General features: G+C 42.3%; 1 protein-coding gene across 2 annotated transcripts in view; it reads right to left on the minus strand.

Moving 5' to 3' along the window:
- RAI14 (retinoic acid induced 14) overlaps positions 1 to 23245 on the minus strand; it is an 87475-nt gene extending 64230 nt beyond the window's left edge. For both annotated transcript variants that reach the window (XM_061469524.1, XM_061469523.1), the window contains exons 1-2: positions 23101 to 23245; positions 13645 to 13736 (exon numbers count right to left, since the gene is read on the minus strand). In XM_061469524.1, the coding sequence (XP_061325508.1) occupies positions 13645 to 13680 (36 nt within the window). In that variant the 5' untranslated portion in view covers positions 13681 to 13736; positions 23101 to 23245. The remainder of the gene's footprint in view (positions 1 to 13644; positions 13737 to 23100) is intronic.
- Positions 23246 to 23733: the final 488 nt, after the last annotated feature.

The raw sequence follows: 23733 nt of genomic DNA on the forward strand, positions 1-23733 counted from the left end.
GAGAATGAAGTTAATCTGGGCATGGTAAAAGCTGCTTGTCTCTCCTTAAGAGAATTTACACAGCCCCCATGTTCCCACAGTATTCAAACACTGCAGAATTTTTCTTCTATCCGCCACAATTACCCCATATAAATATTCTTACATACCTCTGCCTTACTTTAAAGATGTGAAAGTGGGATAACAAGCCCCTGCAAAAGATTGAAGAAGCTTGTATGAAAGATGAAGGTTTGATCCCTGCTTTCAGTCTTCTAACACTTCTCTTCCTTTACTGCATTAGCTTGGGAGTTCTCATGCCGTTTAACTAGGAGATTAAGTCAATTCCAGTGGCAAAATTTACAGTACCCATTCCCCTCTCTCTAAATGAGACTGTACTGTTTGTTTACAGCCACCTTCAGTGCATGTACAAGCTATTTAAAAATAATTGTTTTTCTTAAGTCAGATGATACAATTTTGTAATTGTGTTTGCTGTATGTACAGAAAGTCAAAACAATCCTACATTTACAAAGCTGAAGCTACTAAGCACTGTACAGGTAATCACAGACCAATGAAGAAAATCAGAAAAACTATTCATGTTAAAACCAGAAACATAAATCTAAGAAAATTAAAATTCTGCTTTGAATACAGTCATTAAACCTGTGAGCATTAAACAGGAGACAGGAGAAAGGAAAGAGTGCAAGAATTGCCATTGCAGAAGAGCAGGAAGGAATACGTCTAAATAATTTCTAGATGGCAGACTTCTTTCTGTTAGCTTATAGACAGACACAACCCAAGACATCACTGCAGAAACAGGCAATTTAGTATTCTGATAATAAATCACATTGACTTGACCTTAATCTAAATTTAAGAGAATAAATTGGAGGGGGGGGGGGGGGGGGAGCAGAATTAAAAAATTATAAATCTAAATTCCAGGCGTGGAAACTCCCTTGTAGGGACTGGGAAAAACACACCATGGCAGAACAACTACATTCTTATGCTACCAGAAGGAAAACACTAAAAAATGCCAAGTACCTTTGGCTACATGTTAACTTACTAAACTCCCCTTCCTGGTCCCTGAAGAACATTTAATGTTCTTCCATTTCGTATCAGAAAATCTCAGATTGGACTTGGTGCCTTCCCTTGGACAACACTGCACAGCTACACAAAGTAGATACTATGTACTCTACAGACTGAAAATTCAGCCCTTACTCCTCATTTGTGCAAAACTGTGCAATGATTTAATGAAAAAGAAGACCCTGGAAACGAGAATCTATGGCCAGAAGATAGTCCCATGTTCCCCCATCTAGCCTAAGTTAAAAGAAAAAAATAATAAAGAATGGTGTTTACCACCTAATGTGTAATGACTGAGCAAGCATCCACATTTAAAAATGAGAAAAAAAAGCACCATACACTATCCAAAAGTCCTAGTCAATATAACCAAAACTGATAGAGAGGCCTGAAGAAACCTATCTGTAGCCATTTCTCCACACACTGCTATGTCCCATTCACTATATCAGAGTTTAGCAAGCAATATATAATAAAAAATTACTTTCTCCCTCAAATGATCCTCTAAGGAAAGCAACATTACTCATAAACATAAAAAAAAATCTAGCCTTCATCTGCATCTTACCATCATTGGAGTAAATGGAGATAACTGCAGTGCACCGCAACAGGAAATTTTCAGGAATTTTTTGCTGCGACATTAACCTCAGCTGATGGTCTGCACAAACACATGGATAACACGACCTTCCTCTTGAGAGCACAACATGCTAATAACCAGTAGAGCAATCCAGCTAAAGCGAGACCTGGCTTGCAAACAAGGAACCTACACTACAAATAACAAAACCCAAACACTCTGTGCAACTTCAAGTTTACAAGCAAGCAACATATGCATTAAGAAGTGGTATTCACTCCTGGAAAAAAAAAAAACAAAAACCTGCTGCCCAACACAAAGCCTAGGGCAGCTTCTTGCCATACAGCGCCTCACACACTGTTTGCAACACCTATCCTAAATTAAGTGTGAGGATGCACACCCACTGTTGTACTTATCACACCTTAACAGAGATGATGGGAGACAGCTGTGAGACAAATACAGCAACAGATGTCTGTACTAAGAGAAGACAGGAACATAAGTGGGTGGGCAAAAAGGCATCCACAAAATCCCACCTGTAAGTATGCTATTATCATACCAGCAAATGCAGTTAAGACACTCCAAGGCAGGTGGAGCTTGCAGTCTCTCTCGAGCAACTACATAAAGCCTAAGCACATGAAACATTGTTCAGGTTCCCTTGGCCACAGCCAGAATTAAAGTGTCCAGCTTCCTCCCCAATAAACACATAGAAGTAACATGGTCAACACATGGCTCCCCACAACATTATGTCTCTGAACTGGAGAGAGATGGATTTGGTGGACTATTTGGTGAATAAGGAATTGGCTGGAAGGTCACACTTAAAGACTTGTGGTCAATAGCTCAATGTCCAGATGGAGATCAGTGGAAGTAGTGTCCCCAAAGGGTGTGTACAGTACTGTAACATCTTCATCAATGAAACAGAGAGTGGGATTCAGTGCACCCTCAGCAAATTTGCAGGTGACACCAAGCTGAGTGGTGCAGTTGGCATGCCTGAGAGATGGGATGCCATCCAGAGGGACCTGCACAAGCTCAGGAAGGGGGCACATGTGAACCTCCTTGGTCAAGGGAATCCCTGGTATCAATACAGCCTGGGAGATGAAGGGACTGAGAGCAGCCCTATGGAGACTGACTTGGGGTTGTTGGTGGATGAAAAGATGGACATGAATTGGCAATGGGCACTTGAAGTCCTGAAGGCCAATTGTATCCTGGGCTGCATCAACAGCGGCGTGACCAGCAGGTCTGGGGAAGTGATTCTGCTCCTCTATTCTGCTCTCACAAAGCCCCACCTGCAGTCCTGTGTCCAGCCCTGGGCCCCCCAACATGAGGACATGAACCTGTTGGAGCGGTTCCAGAGGAGGTCATGAAGATGATCAGAACACCTTTCCTATGAAGACAGGCTGAGACATCTGGAGATGTTCAGCCTGGAGAAGAGAAGACTCTGGGTAGGCCTTGTAACAGCCCTGCTCACTGCAGGGGGGCTGGACATGAAGACCTTTGCAGGTCTTTTCCAACCCAAACCATGCTATGATATTACAAAGGCCTTTAAGACTCAATCTCCAAATCAAGTGCAGATTTACAGTTTCTGTACCTGTATTCACAAGTCACTGTCCTCAACCAAATCCTGTCATCTCCCATTAAAACGACCGTATACAGATTTTCGTTTCAAATCTGACTGCATTACTACAGTCTTTTTCCATTTTGTGCATATAGACAAGAAGCAACAAAGGCAAAGCAAGTGAAGATATGAATCTGACAGTGCACTAGCTTCTCCTTGCTGACCTACCATATAACTTTCCTTAATGGTTCTTGTGCATGATGCAGCTTCTTGCATTTTCAAAATGCAGCAATCCTTTTGCAATTGCAGTGTGCAATAAAACCACTCACAAGCAGTGCAGTGAGTAACACTCCACAAGCTCACACTTCCTGAAAGGTAGCCGAATTCACTTATATCTCAAGTGCTACATTTCACTTAGGCTTCCCTGTACATTTGTAAATTTTACACCCGAAATACACAGCAAAAGGGCAAGGCCACTGAGGGATTGCCACTGTTCCTATTGAACAGGATCATGTCCTATCACAAGCAATCACACGCCCCCAAACTAAAATAAAGGGTGGGGGGAGGAAACACAACAAAACCCCAACACACTCTAGACCCTAAAAAAAGCCACTGCTAAATACCTGCCAATATGAGCACACTCAATGGCCACATGTATTTCTATGCTAAATTCAGGTGGAATCCATGCCTCACTGGAGCTTCACCATATGCTTCCATAGAATCAGCGTTTTGGTTTTGGTTCTTGATTCAAACCTCAGTCAGGCAGACTTCAGTCTTTCTTCTGACTTCAAGGAGCACTGTTTCAGTTTCTGGATAAGCAGACAGGTTACCCAAGTTTACGTGATTCCTAAGAGGTTTCCACCACACACAGCAAAGAATCAAAGATGAAAGAAAAGAAGTATGCAGCCATGAACAGCGTGGTACAGGTATGTCAGACACATACATATGCATTGGTAACCACATTACTTGCGAAGTTATTAAAACACCTTTGCCTCTATCATCACCATCAAGTCAATGCAAATGTTCTGGACAGTTAACTGTATATTTCATCTGAGATACTCACATGTAGCATATCTGGGGAATGAGACACCTCAGACAGCTGTAGAGCAGTAAACCGAGTTTCAGATTATGTTTTGCTGTTTGTACTATGTGACCTCTCAAAATCCAAATAGTATAAAGTAGCACTAATGTTAGGCATTACACCAGAAGAACACTGATAGAGGATCTTATCTCAAAATGCTTCAAGGTAAAGTAAGAAGTCTATGTAAAGAAAAAAATACAACAAGAAGAGTACTGTGGTATAGTACCTGTGAATATAAGCTGCAAGTCAGAGACAAAGACATCATGTAGCTGTAGTTAAGACATTCGACCACACCGACTTGCCAACACAAAGTTAAGAGTATTTTTATAAGCTTAAGGCTGCAGCTACTTGTAGATAGTTTAGGTCTAGAAATAGCAAAAATAGCTCATTAAATAGTTTTTCACATGTCAGAATAACCTCACAAGTCCAGGCAGCTATACTACTAGCGTATGGGCAAGGACACCATAGCTTTCCCTGTGGCTAAGCCTCAAGGTTTTCACACAGCCAAGAGCCTAGAATAAGATGCCTCTAATTTATCGAGAGCACTTTGTACCTTTCAACATGACTGCAAGCTTCCTACATGATGTGTTATTAATCTTTACACAGCATCACAGAATGGTCAGGTTTGGAAAACAGGCTAGTCCATCTCCCCAACTCAAAGGAGGGTCAACTATAGCAGGTTGCTAAGAGCCTTACAAGTCAGGTCTTGACTATTTACACAAGCAAATTAGTCAAGTATGAATGACTATATTTATAGGCATTAGCCTTGCATCAATTCCCAATGAAGTGATACATTTAAAAGTCTAATACTTCAAAAGTTCATTAGACTCGGATCATCTATTAACAAAACTTGAGCAGTTTGTAAAACACCTGTACCACTGAGCTATAGCATAAAAACTGTCCTAACAGTGAGACAGACACTGTGGTATTAGAGTTTTTTCTCACTAGCAAAAAACTTGGTTAGCTTTCAGCCTTCTATTCATGCAAGCATAGTGTTTTTCTCTACACAGACCTGCAGTTTTTAAACACTCCCTTAATAACTGTAGCTAACACAAAGTGGTCAAGCCTGAATATCACCCATCAACCTCATGTTGGCCCACAAACCTGCCATCAGCCAACCGAAAGCACCTCCTCACAGCTGTGTCAAAATGAATAGAACTACTCTCTTGTACAACTACAATAAAGAAAGGCCTCTTCAGCCTCATTCCTTCCATCTGCCTGCTCCACGCAGTGCTTCAGTAACTTGACCTTTGACAGCTTTCCCTGAACACCACATTGTATTTCCTGGGAAGAATGGCCACTGATACCCTCATTTTCCTCTACGCTTAAGCTTCACAGACCTTCAGAATACACACAGCATGAACTTCAAGGAGATCCAAGTGTGGCAAGCAAGGGAGCAGAAAAGGGCTTGACATGTTCCTAATGCTGGGCATTTACCTGAAGAATAGGACTAGAAAATATTGCTGGAATAAGGCAAATAATACATCTGTTTCAGCTTCATTAACTTCTTAACATTTGCTGTCTGCTCAGCAGATATTATTCATAGGTTCCCAAAATAAAAGCATAGGATGAAAAGGCTCAAATCTGGAATAAAATAAAATGTATGGATGCTACATTATTTAGATAATACTACGGCACCTATTCACAGCAAATTGTTCTTTTTCTTAGTAAGCACAAGACAAGAGCCTTCAAACACAAAGACTGGACCATTCATTAAATCCTCTCCTTTACATGAGTTTTAACTGAGAACTTTGACAGCTGGACAGACTTTTATTTTTAACTCTTTTAAAATCAGATTAGGCACAAGTAGTGCTGAAAAGGAAGAGCGAACATAGTGTACCACTGTAAGGACACACAGACGGCTCATTTATCATATTTGTAATTTATTTTACTTTGCATTTAAATCTTACTAAAGATAAACAAACAAATGAAAAAATTACAATTGCTTTTTTCCAACTGTTCCAAACTCAGGCCTTTGAACTTTTGTGCTCTGTTTAAAGGGACACAAAAAACATGTTTCTACACAATCAAGATTCCTTTCTTGTTACTAAAATATTCAAAAATACTAAATTTTTCTAGTTTGTATATGCCAATTTGCCTTTCTTCTTCCTACCCACCCCCACTTCATGCTGCTTAATTTTGGTATTTGATTAAGTAATGAACTGTCAACAAACTGGCTAGCTTCACATTGTGGATCTCCTGCACTTATCTACTACAATTTTGTACACTGCTGCCTGTAACACTACAGGGTTTAATCCCATTTAAAAAATTCTGCAATGGGAGGGTTCCTCTTCATCTCTGCAAGTGTTTTACATATGTTCCTTTTAATGAGGGATCACATGAGGATAGCCAAACCTGCCATCTTTGCATGATCAGAACACAGATGCAAAGTGTTCAGCTTGCCAGGCACCACTCTGGCTGCCAGGGCAGACCTGTGTTTGTGGCCAACCAGTGACTAATCAATGCTTCCTTTTGCACAGCTTCCAATCTTGCCTCCAGCTCTAGAGGGTGAGCAAGCAAGAAGTCTGGGATGACAAAGATGACGGGTCTGGGCAGGCAGCACCTGGGAAAAGGAGACACTTCCCCAACCTATACTTAGTGAAGAATCATTAGCCCTGTGTCATTCTGCGTTGGTAAGAATATGACTGTAGGGCTAATAATAATGGGAGATATTATTCCTCACCTAATTTGGGGCACAAGCATGGGTGGAGGTGGCAGTCAAAAGGAAAGCAGTGCAGCAGCTGTCTGACATTTCCTTAGGGCAGTGGTTCTGGGACAAATACAGGTGTGGAAAGCAGAGCCTGGATGAGCACCATGTGCTACCCACAGGACAGAGAAACCAAGTGGGTGAGTGAGGTCAGCCCTGCAGGTTGTCCTGACAAACCATGTAGGTGAGGCCTGTAGTGACATGGTTTAGTGGTGGACTTGGCAGTCCTGGAGTAAAGGTTGGACTTGATGATCTAAAAGGTCTTTTCCAACCTAGTCGATTTTGTGATCCCCAAAGCACCTTCTGACTTCAAACAGAGTGTTTAATAGTGTTGCATATACTATACAACTAGACTGTAAGACTGGTTGATTAGGATTGCAACTGTCCATGATCAACCCAATCTGCTGATGAATATGGCACACTTAACAGACATGGGACTAGCACTAAAAAAGGTCACAAATTTATTACTGATGATGACATTTTAGTAGACTGTCAAAGACTGGCTGGGAATACAACCAAGATGTTCTCTGCTATAGACTATAATCCTGTTTTAGGAAATAACTATGTTTATTCAAAGTAAGCCAATTCCAACCCAGGTTCATCTACTACAATTCCAAACAACACAGCACACTTGTCATTTAACCTCTTTCCTTCCCTTTCTGTCCCAACCATTTGGAGATGTTGCAGGTTGTTTCCAGAATACCTTAAAGTCATCTAGCCTCAGACACTATGTACTTCCCCATTCAGAGACAACTGACCAGCGGGCAAGAGCCATGAGGCAGAGACTGGGAGAATGAAGAACCTCCTGCTGTAGGAGAAGATCAGGTTCAAGACCATCTAAGATTCCTTCAACCAGATCTTCTCCTGCAGCAGGAGGTTCTTCATTATTCCAGTCCCTGCCTTTTCGTTCTGCAGCTTGGGCAGTGTGGTTGGAGCTCTTGTGGGTGAAGACTGAGACAAAAAAAGTCACTGAGTACCTGGGCCTTTTCCACATACCAGGTAACCAGATCTCTCATTTCCTTCTGGAGAGACTCAGAACATGTTTCTTCTTCTTTCTGCACAAAGCATTTAAGCTTTGGCTGGGAGAGCTAGCTGACTAAAGCAGAGCCTTGTGCTGTCCAAAACTGAAGGCATGAAGCCAAATAGCTTTGGAACAGAAAATGATGTGCAAGGTAGAACCTGGGAGGGAAGGAGGGAAGGAGGGAAGGAGGGAAGGAGGGAAGGAGGGAAGGAGGGAAGGAGGGAAGGAGGGAAGGAGGGAAGGAGGGAAGGAGGGAAGGAGGGAAGGAGGGAAGGAGGGAAGGAGGGAAGGAGGGAAGGAGGGAAGGAGGGAAGGAGGGAAGGAGGGAAGGAGGGAAGGAGGGAAGGAGGGAAGGAGGGAAGGAGGGAAGGAGGGAAGGAGGGAAGGAGGGAAGGAGGGAAGGAGGGAAGGAGGGAAGGAGGGAAGGAGGGAAGGAGGGAAGGAGGGAAGGAGGGAAGGAGGGAAGGAGGGAAGGAGGGCCATAAAAGTTGTTTCAAGAGGAAGAGAAGGATAAATCCTCCTTTCCCAAGAAGAGTTGGATTGAGAACATTCCAGAGATCAAGTCTTAACCTACACATTGTATAGTGGAATCAAAAGTTATTACTGAAGAACACAGTAAACTGAGGGAAAGCTACAATCATGCTGTGTTTCAAGCAGATTTAATCCAACACTCAATAAAAGCAGGACACCTAAATAAAAGCAAGTTTCAATAGTTAATTTTCTAAATAACTGGGTGAAGAGGTCAGACAACATTGCTATTTAACTTTTTAGGCAGACTAAACACTGCATATGCACTGTTTTTTTGTTTTGTTTTGGATTCTTTTTTTCCATAATTATCCTGAAAGAAAGTAGCACATGTACATAGAGTAAATAGTGGAATTTTCAACAGTCCCATACTCCTTTTTAGGTTAATTGCAGCTTTCAATGGATAAAAGAATATAAGGGCTGGTTAAAGGAGATCCTGCTTTATTATTTTTGAAGTTGCCCCACCCAAGTTTTGTTCTCCCACACATTTAGTCTAGAGCACATGGAACGCAGCAATTTCAATGGAATGTACCCCAGCAATCTTTCCATTCCAGACCCCCACGTAGCTTTTTATACTTTAAAAACTGTTGAATGGGAGCCTACTACTTAGAATGCTGATCACTAAAAAGAAGTGCCAAGCCTTAATTAGCATAGTGTCTAGATTAAGACTGAGATTTTACACTACAACATACCTAACTGCCTCATCACTTTGAGAATTATCGAACAATGACCAGACCACAGGCTAAGAAGCAGGCATTTTCATAAGAACTGCAAACTTTTCAGCTCCCACATGACAATATAACAAATAGGCATTTCCAGAAATACCAGAAGTTAAGAGCTGGCAATCATCATTGGGAAATCCCAGTCCTTGGCTCTGCTTCTGACAATAGCTATTTTTTCTGAAGAACTACACTGTCAATTTTCAATTTCAAAAGACACTCCACTATTTTAATTATTTCGCATTGAAGATATTTTGAAACAAATACCAATTCTAAGCTTCATATTGTCCAGTCAACAAGCTAGCAGTTAGAAGAAAATTGGTCTGCTGTCAAATTGCAAGATGTGTTTTTCAGCTGATCTTCAACACTCACAGAAAACGGTCCTAAAAATTTTCAGGTTTCGCCTACAGATGTAAGTCAGAGAATGAAAACAATCCAACCCATTACAGCATTCACACAATATACCTTTCCTACAGCAACTAATAACATAGTTAAAAACAAGTCTACCTAAACAGATTCCCTCTTTTCCTACATCTTAGTGTCAAAGAGCTAGGTATTTAAATGTGTGTAGGTGCCTAAAAATGTTAATGAGCATCTTGACATATTTAAGAAGCAGACAAAACATGTTTAGACAGGCTTACTATCAAAAAAACACTCTGCCCTCATGTGCTTGTTTAAGATTGTTGAAGTCAGGCCGCAAACTGACTAGTTACTTTAGAAAACAATTCCATCTCAAATTATTAGTAAGACATCAGTAGCACTGGCTTTCTTTTAATTGGATTATTTCAAACTCTGCTTTTCCAAGCAGAAACAGTGAAAAACTTCTGTTTTACTGAGTAGAGGCATTCATTCTCTATGGTGTGAATAAATTACAAAGCCTATAAACAAATTTAAGCTCTGAAGTGAGAGTTCCTGATACTACCACACCAACTTTTCCAAGCATTACAGGTAACATAGTCTTTTCAACAATTAAAATGGCCATCCTTTTAGGTTGTCAGCTTTTAGATGTTACTAACAGTCGGTTTTGGGTTTGATAATGAGGAACAAGAGGTGAGGAAAGAGTGGAGAAAATACAGCTTCTCAGGACTAGTTGTTCTGTCAAGACCTAAGTGCAACTCCTGTTGCTCTGCCTACAGATTCCTGAAGTCTGCACATCCACTACTTAGCTTCCTTCCAGTCTCCCTCCTAGGCATCCTGTCCACAGATTTCTATTCCACAAGCATCCTCCTGTAACTACACATCACGCTTTGACAATACCCATTTGTGACGAGTGATAAATCTCATTCCTCCACTCAAATACACATGTTCACATGGCAACAGTCACTCCCAGGAAGGAGTACAGTGATCAAGTGTGTCATGAAAAAGTCAGTGGAGGTGCCTGCACACACAAAGAGAGAATCAGGTGAGCTAAGCAGCAAAAGCATGAAGTGAGGGGCCACTCTCCCATCTCTCAGCTTTTGAGTATATCAATTCTGCTAAATATCACAATTAGCAGCTTTATTTACTTGGATCTTCCTGCAGCTACTTGGCTGGCATACCCACCACTGTGCTTTAGGCCAGTAATCTCCAGGTGCAATTTGGCAATGCACTTTAGCCAAACAACAGCTGCTGCTCCTCTCAACATTCCTCTCAAGGCTGACTCTACAGTGAGACAGCGCAGAGAGTTAACCAGCTAAAACTCACCCCACACAGTTAAGTTTCCATCACTTTATGTTCCTAAATTGGCTTACTTCAGGGTCAGATACCCACCAAACCAGAAAGGCAGAGATGAAAGAAGAGGCAGCAGGGATATCTCTTTTGCAAGCTGCAAGACCGGTGTAGCTACAGCACCAAAGCAAAGCCCTACAGCAAGGACATAGAGACATACTCATGAATAACAGCAGTTGTGCACACTTTCAATTCATCCACTCCAGAACAGCCTAGAGAGCTTTAATATAACAATGAAGTTTCCTCATTCCGGCATATAGTTTTTATGTTAAAAGCCTTACTGCTGGAGAAGTGTTAGTGTAATTCCTTTTCCTCATGCACACCTTGAAGACTTATTCCTACTCCTCACTTCTTCCTATTTCTTTATGTTACCAATGAGCTTGACGAGAAAGGTGCTGTTCCTTTCCCCAAGACACTTTCAGTTGTATAAAACACAATTGAGGTGGGATGAGAAAAAGAGGCCCTCCATCCCTGCTGACTTTACACTTATCCCCAGTCCAAAAGCCTTATAAATTTAGATACAAATACAACTAATTCCAATTAAAACCACCCCCTCTTCCTCCTCCTCATGAACTATAGCTAAAGGCAGCTTCTGAAAACTGAAGGATAATTTTCCTTGCTTATCTTGCACAAAGTATGGAACAGTTCCTGATGGCTGTTTTGAATTATGCCCTTAAGGTTTGGCTTCAAAACTGAGGAAACCAGACTGTCACGGATTTAGACTGCTGTGCTCTTAATGCTGCATATCTAAATTTTAGGTATCTGAAAAATCCTTTGTGGTCGACTTTGTCTCCAGCCAGTAGACAGCAGTAGTTAGCAGTAGTATCAAAACAGCAATTACTTTCAGACTCCACTTGGTTTTGGGGAGAGGCATGAGTTATCAAGGATAAGTAGGTAAGGAGTAAGAGAACCAGTGCAATTTATAACAGTGGGTGGACTAGCTACAGCAAGATCTAGTTGCATCACACATGTCACTTAGCCTTTGCTCTAGAGTAGCAGCCCAGCCAACTACCATAAAAGCGTGAATGAAGTCATCCTAACACACAGGCACACCTAACTTCCATAACATCAAGTGTGTTCACGTATTAGCCAAGGGACCGTTCTCATTACTCAAGCAGATGCCTATAAAAAGTTTTACTGGTGTAGGTGAACCCAAAATAGCAATTGCTGCTACTCATTGCAACAGGAGCAACAATGTTAGACCACAAAATTCTAGCAGTTCTAAACCAAACTGCATATTCAGTTAAATGAGACATCAGAGGCTTGTGACATTATTTTTCATTTATTGTGAAGTGGCACAAGAGACTGTGCTGATGGGTGATTCAGTCTGATGATTAACAAAAGCCAAACATGGCTTAAGTAGTTAAAAGCATCTCCCACTGCTCCCGAAGGTTGGTTGACATATTTAGCTCATTTATAGAAGTAATCTTTTTAGAAAGGGCTCTTGCTAAACTGAATGAGTGCTGCTGCTAGGAAGTGAATACAGCAGCTGCACCAAATGCTAACCTGTAGCTCAGAAGACGTTTCTAAGCAGTAACCAGAATATCTGCAGATTACACCTCAACAACATCTCTACCTTCTTCACAGCTACTGAAGTACATCACAAGCCAGCTGAAGACCCCACTCTAATGGTGTGCCATGAGACCATCTGTACATGAAAGCACAGCCTGTACTATGAAGTGTAATTTTATTCCTGAATGTCAAAACATTTGAATGAGCTCCATTTTCAAACCTAAAGCATCTTCACCAAACACTCTAGGATCCTATGTGAATCTGGCCATAACAAACAATACATCTCTTCTTTTCAAAGCAGCACACAAATTTAGGATGAAGGAGGGAAACACTAAACTTTTCACACAGATCATGGAGACTCATTACAAACCCCACACAAAATCTGGAAAGCTAGTTAACCAAAGTCACCTATTTTCACTGATTGCTCACTGCGTTATCAAATAAGCATTAGACATGAGTGCATGACAAAAAGCTGGAATGGGTAATGGTAGGAAAAGAAAGATAAGAACAGGATGGGACTACAGCAGCTCTGCTACTCCAAGGGAAGTATACTTACTATACAAGGTGAAGCTTGGGTCTCCACTGATACTACTATAGCAAGAGGCAATATCTGATGTGCAATATAAGGTCTCTCTAAATGCAGTTCTGAAGGGTCTCCTGTAGGACCTCCATATTTATGTCCTCACTCCTCAAGCTTCACATCCACTTCTCCTGTTCTCATATCCACCTCTCCTGTTGCACTAGAATTGATAAGCCACAGCTGCCCTAATTGCACAGCTGGTTCCTGTATTCTTGCTGACAAAGAAACCCTGCCACAGGCTGAGGAGACATTTCACTAAGTGCCTAAGCACCACACCGATAAGAATGGTATTATGCTCAAACAGATATATAATTAGGCAATAAAGTCCATATTAAGCTTAACCCTATGCCTGGAACAAAGTTTAAATCTGGGCACCAGCACAATCTAACAGAAGATTTGCAGACCCCACACACGTGCATAATTCAGTTATAGAGAGCAAGGTAGTGAAATACTACTAGTTTGCATAGCCGATAATGGCTCTCTGAATAGAAACAGCTACTCCATACTGTTGTCTTTGTGCTTGGAAAAGTTTCTTCTCTGTAATTCATTAATCTACAACCTTATCAAGGTGGGAGTGAAGAATTTGTTTCCAGCATGGAAACCAGCAGTAAAGCTGAGCAGAAATACTTACGTCACTCTTCCTGAACTTTGCTTTTAAGCTCTTCATGCTGATCACATTCAACTTTCCAAAACTTTGAGCAGCTTTTTATCCTTCTTCAATATCTAAACAAAAAAAAAGAAAGAAAAATAAGATTCCAACTTGATACCATTCAGTTCACTGGCAGCCAAGTCTGAATTGAATTTGCATACTTATATCACCCTTTGCCGATTTAGTCCTCAAGCTCTAAAAAAGATTAACAGCTAAGGGAAACTTTCTGTTTCTCCAAACTTAAAAGCAAGCCTAAGTCAGATCACAGAACAGAGCAAATCTTTACCAAAAACTCAAGTGTGTACCATGCTATACTAGCTACCTCTCAACATAATTAGATCACTGACATGTTCACACATGAAGCAGCTTTCTCTGCCCACTGCCTATTTTAACATTATCATCAGGGCAGCTATTTTGTAAAGTGGGAAAAGCAGAAGTATGCAAAGTCATTAATTAAAACTTTGCTGTCCTACAACTGTGGGTTGCGCTGGGTAGCAGAAATACCATCACTATTGTATGTACAAGTCTAACCATTAACAAAATTCAAAATTATACTTAAATCATGCATGACACATATGGGACAGTTCAATGCAACATAGCAGATAGAACCATCTGAGCAAGAACAGAGGTTTTCAGTGGAAGAACTGTTTTATACTTTTCCATGTAGGAAACTCTATGTGTATTCTTGGGAGTCATAGCTTCTTTTAATTTGGCATGTTCCACCTTCTTCCTTTTCAAGTGAAGAAAAGCAGCAGTTGCACAAACATATACAACTAACGTTACAGACAAGCTGCAAACTCTCACACGGGAAGAGGGACACAGTGCCTAGCCAGAGTTTGTTACTGGCTTCAATATAACACGTATCACCTATTCAAGACAAAAGTAATGGTGAACAGCATGTTAAAGTAGCATGGCAATGTGCTTTTTGCTAGAGCACAGCAGAAAAACTTTATGGGAGGGCAACATACATCTGGATTGGGCAAAAGCATCTATACAACAATGTTAAAATTTCTACTTTTGGAGTATGGTCACTGGAATAGCCAGTCACTCTCATTTGCAAGTTTTAGCTGCTGTACAAATTCCTTCTGAAGGAACAGTTTAAAGTAGAGGATGTTCAGCTGTATAAACTTCCTCCCTCCACTCTAGAAAAAAAAGGAGGAAAAAAAAAAAATTACAAGTCTAGCCAGATAAATAAATAACTGAAATGAGGACTGGAACATAAATTCAAATAGGTTATGCAGGGTCACTGATGTTTCACATCACTCCCTAGAAACAGCTTGATAAGTAAAGTGAGATTCAGTTTTCTCATAAAACAAAGGCACATTGTTACTATGAGGCACATTGCTATGCTCTACATGGTCACTCTACTATGAATTTTAAAATGCAACTACGCAGTACTCTTAGTAGAATATATATGAATGCTTCGACAAAGTACAATGCTAAGTAGCATTCAGGAGCAGCAATTAGTGCTAAGTAAACATGTCATTTAGTTCAACCCCATATTTATCTGACAGCCATTTAAGACAAACATAAGTACATTTCTTCCAAAAATCCCATACACTGTATACACACAAATACATTTCCCACAGAGCATGCACCTCCAGTGTGTAATCTGGATGGGGTAATTCTGTAGGCTGTTAAAATACCATTATGTCTAATTAAATGACTCTAAATCTAATTATGCAGTCATTCTGAAGTCATATCAGATGCCTGACTGCTTTCAGGTATATGAACGAGGGGTTTCATTCAAAGGTCTGCTTTTCATCTCAAGAAGAATGGACTTGTAGCATTTTGCTTAATTCTTTAGCATGCAAAAGGAAAAGGAAAAAGAAATTGCAAAAGCTTTTTCACTCTTTGGCTTAAGTGACAATTTCTGTGCTTTTTCCTGGGTTGAATGGAGTATTTGTAAAATGGGAACAAAAATTAAAAGGACAAGTTTTGAACAATCAAAACAAATGCATTATTTTAGGTTGCTCTGAGAGAAGCATATCACTTTATTTCTGCTACACCTACTCAAACTTTGGAGAAAGTGTTTAAATTGCACAACAGCTCTTATAACCTGCACTGGAAAGGAGCCTGAACCTCAGCAAAACCCAGTATTCTCCTAAATCATTCTCTACCAACAACAAGGATGATAAGCTTTGCAAAGACCAGAAATGCCAGGGTACAGACAAGACAAATACTATTACACTCATCTGGCCTCCTTTATGTACCATGCCAGAAAAAAAAAAAAAAAAAGGAGAAAGGGAAAAAAAATTTATAAACAGTTTAATTACACCAGTTAATAAAACATAAAGAAACCGTGTGCATGGGGAACCAAAAACAAATCTTTCCTCACATGCAGATTGCCAAAGAATTGTCTGCTACAGGCTGTCTTTCCCCTTCCCACCCCCTCAGCATTTTTGGCTCTCATGAACAAAATATTTGTTATAGCTCCCATGGAAGATAAAGTGCTCAACTATAGGGCTATGGGAGAAATGACAACTTATAGGTGTATGCACAGAATGGCTGTGAAGCTGGACTCTCATCTATGAGGAACCTGTAATAGAGTGTAATTAACAAGCTTTGCAAGCTCTCCTAACATGCTACTTTTCCCCCTTTTGAGGAAGGAAGAAGGGAGGTGAGCTGTGTTTCTATTAGAAGCCAATTTATTTTCCCACAGGATACTTCATCTCTTGCGTAAGTGCATTTTAAACATTGAATGTGAAACTCAAGTCCTCAGCATAATTAAAAAAGCATGCACAAGCACACAAAAACAGCACTCCCAAGCTCAGTGTGTGTCACATCTGTATTTTTTCCATAAGAGATAGTTAAACATGAACATTAAGGTTACAGCGTGTGCACCATAATGCCCATAATTCTTCAGCTGTAGAGATAAAAACCCATGAAGTGGCGAGGGCTGCATTTTCTTGGCACTGTTTAAGGGAGGAAATCACCTCTCAAAGGGTATAATTATTGGAATTGATGCAAAAAGAGGTCAGTATCCTGATTCAGCAGGGCTTTATGACAAGTGTTCATTTGCCAGAGGGGGGATAAAGGAAACACCATTAATACACTCCTGTTTTACAAGATAGGAAATGACTACTAGAAATTCACTAGGGAGCACCAAGTCACTTCAAAACAGTACTTTTGCAATGAATCACAGGTATTAACAAGAAGCAATCTCTAATAGCGGCATTTCTCTGCTTTCAGAATAAACGTGATAATAAATACTAAGCACTGTCATTCTGTAGCCACAGCAAGTTAGCAGTAAAGAAGTGTTTAACTCCAGCGATTCTCAACAGCTAATGTTGATCACATACTTTTAACCATTAACTCCAAAATTAAGTATCTAGTTCTCTATCTCATCTTCCTTCAGCTTAATATTAATAAATGGCTTTCAGCAATACATGCCACAGAAAACATCTTTAGATTGGTGGTAAACCAACCTGTAGTTAAACAACAGACGTTGAAGTGGTGGTAACCTTTGGCCTCAGTAATTTCACTGAAACTGTTTTAATACACAATGTAATCTTTAGGTTTAAATGTAGGAAACAGATTAGGATAATCTTCCCCACTGATTTATAATGAGATAAACAACAATAAACTGTTTTTTATTAGTGAACAACAATACTGACACATTTATTCCTTTCATTAAATTGCATTAAAGTCAGAGCAAGCAAGGCTTTTCAAACAGAGTACAATCAACTCCTTGAATGGCCAAAGATCCAGCAATGCAACAGTGAAACAGCCTTAATTTTACAATGTAAAACTACAGGTTTACAGTATAACCATACACTGTGTACCCTGTTCATGCCAGTGACAGTGATCCTTTACTGGTAAGCACTGAATTCAATTAAAAATCTTACATCTCTTGCCTTTCTGCAGCCAGGCACAATTCCTGCTGTCAACTAAGCTCCCTTCCCCTCCCAAAAATACTTCAGAAGATGTTTTTAACCTTGTGAGGTTACAGAAAGGTACTAGAGACTGCATGCAAGATATGGCAAAATAAAAAGAAGGCGTGGCAAGGGAGGGGAAGGGAATAAAATGAAAACAAGAAAATAAAAAGGGTCTGGAAGAATACCATTGCCACCATACTCTTACATCTCCTTTGTGTGAACACACCTACACTCACAAAGGAAAATAAGGGGCCCAAGAAGCATCTCCTCCCAAAGCACAACACGACCGTTTATTCTCTGGATGATCACTTTCTAAATCACAAGCTCTGCTCTGACCCAGAAGCACAAGCCTCTGTGGCAGCCAGTACTGCAGAGCAGGCAGAGGTATGCACACCACTAGTACCTCTTCTACTGCCCACCTTTAGAACCCAGCTTCTCAAACACTTCACATGCCTGAGCTCCCCTGATCTACAATACCAAGAACATGCCCAAACCTGAGCTTCGTCTCAGCACTGCCGAAGCCACAGGACCACCTGGAGGCATTAGCCATTGCCCAGCCTCTTCAGTTTCTTGCACATAAATGCAGCAAGCCCATGCTGTCCTAAAAAAGATCCACCCAGCACTTCATCTCTGACTACCTTCTCATTTCCATCCAGCTGAGCATATTCTTCTCTATTTCTCAGGCCAAAGAAGAAAAGCATGGATGATGTGACCAAAAGCAATGGGAACATTTCCCCACTCTTTTATCAGCATAGCTCAGTTTTTCCGTCTTGAGTAACCCATCCTCCTATCATAGGAAAAGTCAAATGGAACATAACTTTTTTAAACTTAATGTCACCTATAAAGACAAGTAATTCTTGGCTTGGTTACTGTACTATTACTTACTAATAAAAACACTGAAAAATGCACTGAGAAGCCCAAGTGCTTCCCAACAGTGGGAGTGATTTATATACAGTTAATCCAACTCTAAACAGAATCAGACATTAGAGATAGCAAGGGCCTTGGGTAATTTAGTACAATCCCTCAATCTGTTCACAAATCACTGGCAAGGATGTGCTGACCTGTACAAATGTAAGCATTTTGAGCGCAAAAATTAGAGCTCCATGGATATTACATCACCAATCCACAGCTATCACTCCACCCCCCAGAGTACTTTGCATCAACTCTCTACTCTTCTATTTGACATTCAGAATTTGCAAACACTAAACTCCATTTTTGATGGATTCAGCTGAAGTAGGACCAGCCCCTGTGGAGGTTGTACAGTCCATAAAACCCAAGCAAGACTGTCAAGGTGGGGGTATGTGCAGTTTCTTCAACAGTGTTTTCAGTTCTAGACAGCTAGAAGAAAGCCTGCATCAACAAGGCCTTCAACGCAGTAAATTACAGAAGATAAAAGAAAAATCAAAATGTGACATTGCCCCGAATTGTTTACTTAGCATAGCAGACAGCACTCCAGGTAAAATTATAGCTCAAGGAAAGTCCAGGCAAATTTGTAATTCATTCATTGCATACAACTTTACTCTGTTCTTACTCCAGTTCTTTTGTCTGGAAGTGTCTGTCAACACATATCCAGCTTACTGAAGAGCGGAAAACAAGAAACAAGACTTGCTGCATGAAGTGGGACATACTGCTGTCTTTCTCTGCTTTCAGTTTTCCCATGTCTAAAACAAAAAGGCCCCCCGTTGTGTGCAACTCAATTTTGAGACCATATTCTCTGGTTTGATCACACATAAGATACACTGCAGTTCTGAAGACTTTCCAATGTTCAATCCTTAGTCCAGCAGGGATAGATTGGAATTGAAGTATCCAGCTACAACTAGAAAGAGAGAAAAACAGTGCAGAGCTGCACTTGTGAAACTAGTTGTTTAATAAGAAACATGGCTAACAACAGCTAGTACTTGCTTATACTTACCCCCTTCCTAATGTTCTGTGTCAACCATTCAACTAGATGCTCTTCAGAATCAGCAAACATGACAATCTGGATGGATGCAACATTAAATCTATGACAAGACATATCCATGACTTTCTTGATTAATGTTCTGAAATAGCCAAAGGCAGAACTAAGTCATCTATTAGGGCAGGAGTTAGGAAGATGGGAACATCAATATAATTTACCTAGGACTCTTGGCAAGCCCCACTCTCATAAACTTATATTTTTTAAAAGGTCTTGGAAGGGTGTCCTGCTGAAAACTCCTGTAGTCTAGAAATGCCTTCAGAGATGGTGCTGATAGCTCCCCTATTCAGCTTCCAAATTCTCGGGTAGGGAAAGTATTTTAGCTGATGAAATGCAATGCCTTCTTAACCATTACCCAAAAATGGAAAAAGTTGGGTTTGTTTCCACATATCAAAAAAATGTAACAGGAATTCAGGTATTTTCTATCCTGGAAGACTATCAATGCTATAAATACTAGCAGAATATCAGCAAGATCAACACCTAGATCTTGAAGATAATCAAGTTTTTAATCTGATTTTATTCAGGTTGTTGAAACTTACTTTCAATATCAGCAGCCTTAGGCACCATACAAATATTGGAGAAGACTCGGTGTTTACAAGACTTCTCCCAGCCACTGAGACCTATGAATCTCTAGATCTCCCTCAGAGTTATGCCGATGTCTCAGAACCTTGTAAACAAAATCTTCAGAAAGCACTCAAGTGTCAAAGTCCCCACAGACATCTCAGGGTGCCCCAGTGCCTTTGGGAGTCCAGACGTCTGCAGTGATCAACAATAGCTCCCCGTCTCTTAGCAGTTATGAGGAAAGTAGGGGAACATCCTCTGCTACTGAAGTTACAGAGTCATAGACAGACCAGTGTAGAAATTCTTTTTCTATTGTAATAACTGAACAAACTTGGCTCTCCACTTTACTCATCCCCTCCTACAGATTTAGGTGAGAAAACCCATGCATCCTTTTACAGTATTTTGAATAACAGCAATGGCTTCCAGGCACAAAACCAAAGGGAGACTATGGCAGCTTTAGAAAATACACGTGTTACTACAGCATTCAGCTAAAATGCAAGATCTTCGTGCAGAGGAAGGACTTGAGTCAAGAACTAACACTTCCAAGGCAAATGCACCAACCATTAGGCTGGAGATTCTCTCCTCCAGAGGTGGTCTAAAGTTCAGCACACCAACTAACACCATTACTTTCAGGCACTACTGGCCATCCTATTCTGGATCTCCACACAATGGAAGGATGCTTTCTTTCACTGTTGTGTACTCCTGCTCCAGCAGTCCTGGGCAAGTACCTGGACCAGTAGCTAGTCCTAAGTACCAGTGAGATCTTCAGTTACTTCCACGCTTCACCAGACTCACATTTGTCTCTGGCAGTTTAACAGCGATGAGCTCTAATCTATTTACCTAAATTACAGGTACTTGCACTACTTCCTCTATACCCTAAGAGTGTATTATTAGATGACCCTCAAAATGTAAGGAGCAGCAAGGACTGACAACTCTGAAAACAAGCCCCAGGGTACCTCAAATGCAGAGCTATCGCTTGTGTGCGTTCATAGGGACCTAGACAGCAATTCCAAGGAACAAGGCAGGAGAACAGGCTTCTCAGACATGCAGGAAGTATGTATGCAGCAGGAGAGACAGTTTCTCGAATCTATAACCCCAAAAGATGTTATGGACAGATATGTTCCCACATTCGGGATTGCCATTAAGCAAGCCACTAAAGCTTTAACTGGATTTGTTCTAGTTTTTTGGTTTTGCTCTGTAGTTACCTCAAGCATTATCCCTAGGCAAAAAGAACTAGCCCACAATCAGCTCTCAAGAGGAATGTGATTAGGGTATTATTGCAGTAGGATTTAGAAATTGTCAACATATCGCACAATAAGTTGGCTTTCATGTTTCTCCAGGCACTGCTTCTTCCCCAAAAGAGGCACAAACTGCTTATGAGGGAGAGGAGGGAAAAGTAACATAGTAAGGAACATACAAAAGGAGGAAAAAAAAAAATAAAGAGATGAGGCAAGTGAGCAAACCCTCTTGTGAAATGCTTACATAGCTTCATGAGATGAGCAGCCTCCTGCCTAGTCTCTTCTCCACTTGATGTTATCCATCTCTCCATTCGGGGGGGAGAGGGGAGGAGGTAGCATTTTATGCTTTGCTAGCAGATGCACTCTTGGAAGAGGGAAGAGGGCCAGTATTTTTAGAGACTGGAAGGATGGATATCTGCTACTGCAGAGCGACTTCTTGGCACTGAGCTTGGCTTCAACTCAAGAGAACCCTAAGCTCCTATAAAGCCTTGCTCTACTCAAATGCTTTTTCACTCTGGTTCATATGGCTGTTATGCAATTCTTCTATTAGTAAATAGAATCTCATTGACAGCTTTTCATGAGTGTCCCGAGACAAAAGCCAAGCAGGTCACTCACAGACATTTACTTAATTCATTTACTCCTACTTAATCTAGGACATCAGAAGGCCTTTCCAAAATAAGGTATGGGTATTCTTTTGATATTTGATTTTTTTTTTTTAGTAACACACACTAACCTGCTGCCCACTGGGACAAATGAAAGAAAGAAAACAAGGAGGAAAAGAGAAACTGCACCTTCCACCAAAGTGGCACCAGATTTGCAAGTGGTTTACATCAGCTCTGTAATAAGCATGCTCACACTCACTATAGAAACAAACAGGAAAATTTGTTAAGATCCTGCAGTGATGTTACAGCAATATTTAACGAGTCTTTTCACCAGGGAGAAACTTAAGAATGTCACAAGTGGCAACAGCAGAAGGCTTGTGCTGCCAAGCGCCGTGCGAGAGAAAGCAAAGTCTTCAGCGTGTTCTGTTGGAAGTTAGAAGCTCAGGTTCCTGGTTAAACTGACGCGACAGCAGACTATTCCATTACTTTTAACAGCTAAAGAAAATCTTGGTGTTTCAAGCCCCCGCTGCCAGGGGAAGGCGCAGACCCGCAGCCAGGCCGCCCCCCTCGGGCTCATACTAGAAACGCGGAGACAAATCGCCCCACCGCAGCACCGGGACAATCGGGAACACCTTTCTTAGCGGAGCGAGGAAACACGAGGATCTCCCCGGGGACAGGCACCGGCAGCGGGACTGACGCGGCGGCGCTAGGGCGCCGGGGCGCAGCCGGACCCGCGCTGTCAGGGACGGGGCGAGCCCCCACTGACCCCGCGGCTCCGCTCGGGGCTGAAGGGGCTCCCGGCGAGCCGCCGAAGGGCACCGAGGTGCTACTGCTCACCGCCGCAGGCAGCTGTCACCCCCGCGGGGAGGGAAAGCGACCCCGCAGAACAATAAACAAAGTGAATACAAACCAAGAGCCACGCACAGGCTGCGCTCCCCACGCCGGCGAGACAGGGCTCTGGGGAAGCGAAGGCAGAAGTTTCCTCCTGTTGCGCCCCACAGAGGGTGTCTCCCCTCAGACTCCGGCGGTTGCAGCCCCCCGCGGTCGGCGGCGGAGGCGGGGGCAGGTGGTCGCCGCACACAAAGCCCCTATTCACAGCGCCCGCCACCGTGTGCGTGTGTGTGTGTGTGTGTGTGTGTGTGTGTGTGTGTGTGCACGCAACCTCTCTCCGCCACCACCGGTGCCTCACGCCGAGCCGCGCTCACCTCATGTGGGGAACCGCGTCCCGCTACCACCGTCCCCGCCGCCGGCAGCCGAGCCGAGCCGAGCCGAGCCGAGCCGAGCCGAAGGCGGAACGGCGCCGCCGCGCGCCCCGGGACACTCGGCCGCTCGGCGCGGATAGGGCGGGATGGGGGGGGTGGTGGTGGGAGGCGTGACATCACTCCGCGGCCACGTGACCGCGGGGCTCCGGCCCCCCGCAGGGAAAGGGAAGGGAACGGAAGGGGGGGGGATTTGTGCGCGAGGAGACCGGGTGGGTCACGTGTCGGCGGGCGTTGCGCGGGGATCCCGCGCCGAGGAGCGGGATGCTGAGGGGAGGGGGCAGGAGGAGGGGTCGCGGTCGAGGGTCTGCGCGGTGCGGGGAGCGCACCCTGGCCTCGACGGGGCTGGTGCTGTGCCGGGAGGTGGGTGCCAGGGCCCGTCACTGAGTGCCTTCAGGTCTCCTCTAGAGAAAGCTGGAGGCAGGCAAGTAGCAATACCGAGTTCTTCAAGGAGTGCAAGTGCTTGAGCACATAGGAAAAGTCGTGCACTTCAGTTCTCTCCAAAGCTTCCCTGTGCGTCAGGTTCCCCTTTCCCAGCCCCCTAGGTAGGAAGGACTGCTTCAGAACGAAGGGAAGTGG

This window comes from Pezoporus flaviventris, unplaced genomic scaffold (genome assembly GCF_033815535.1).
Source record: "Pezoporus flaviventris isolate CSIRO_AGI_PZ_B2104156 unplaced genomic scaffold, CSIRO_AGI_Pfla_v1 ptg000057l, whole genome shotgun sequence".
Classification (NCBI taxonomy): domain Eukaryota; kingdom Metazoa; phylum Chordata; class Aves; order Psittaciformes; family Psittacidae; genus Pezoporus; species Pezoporus flaviventris.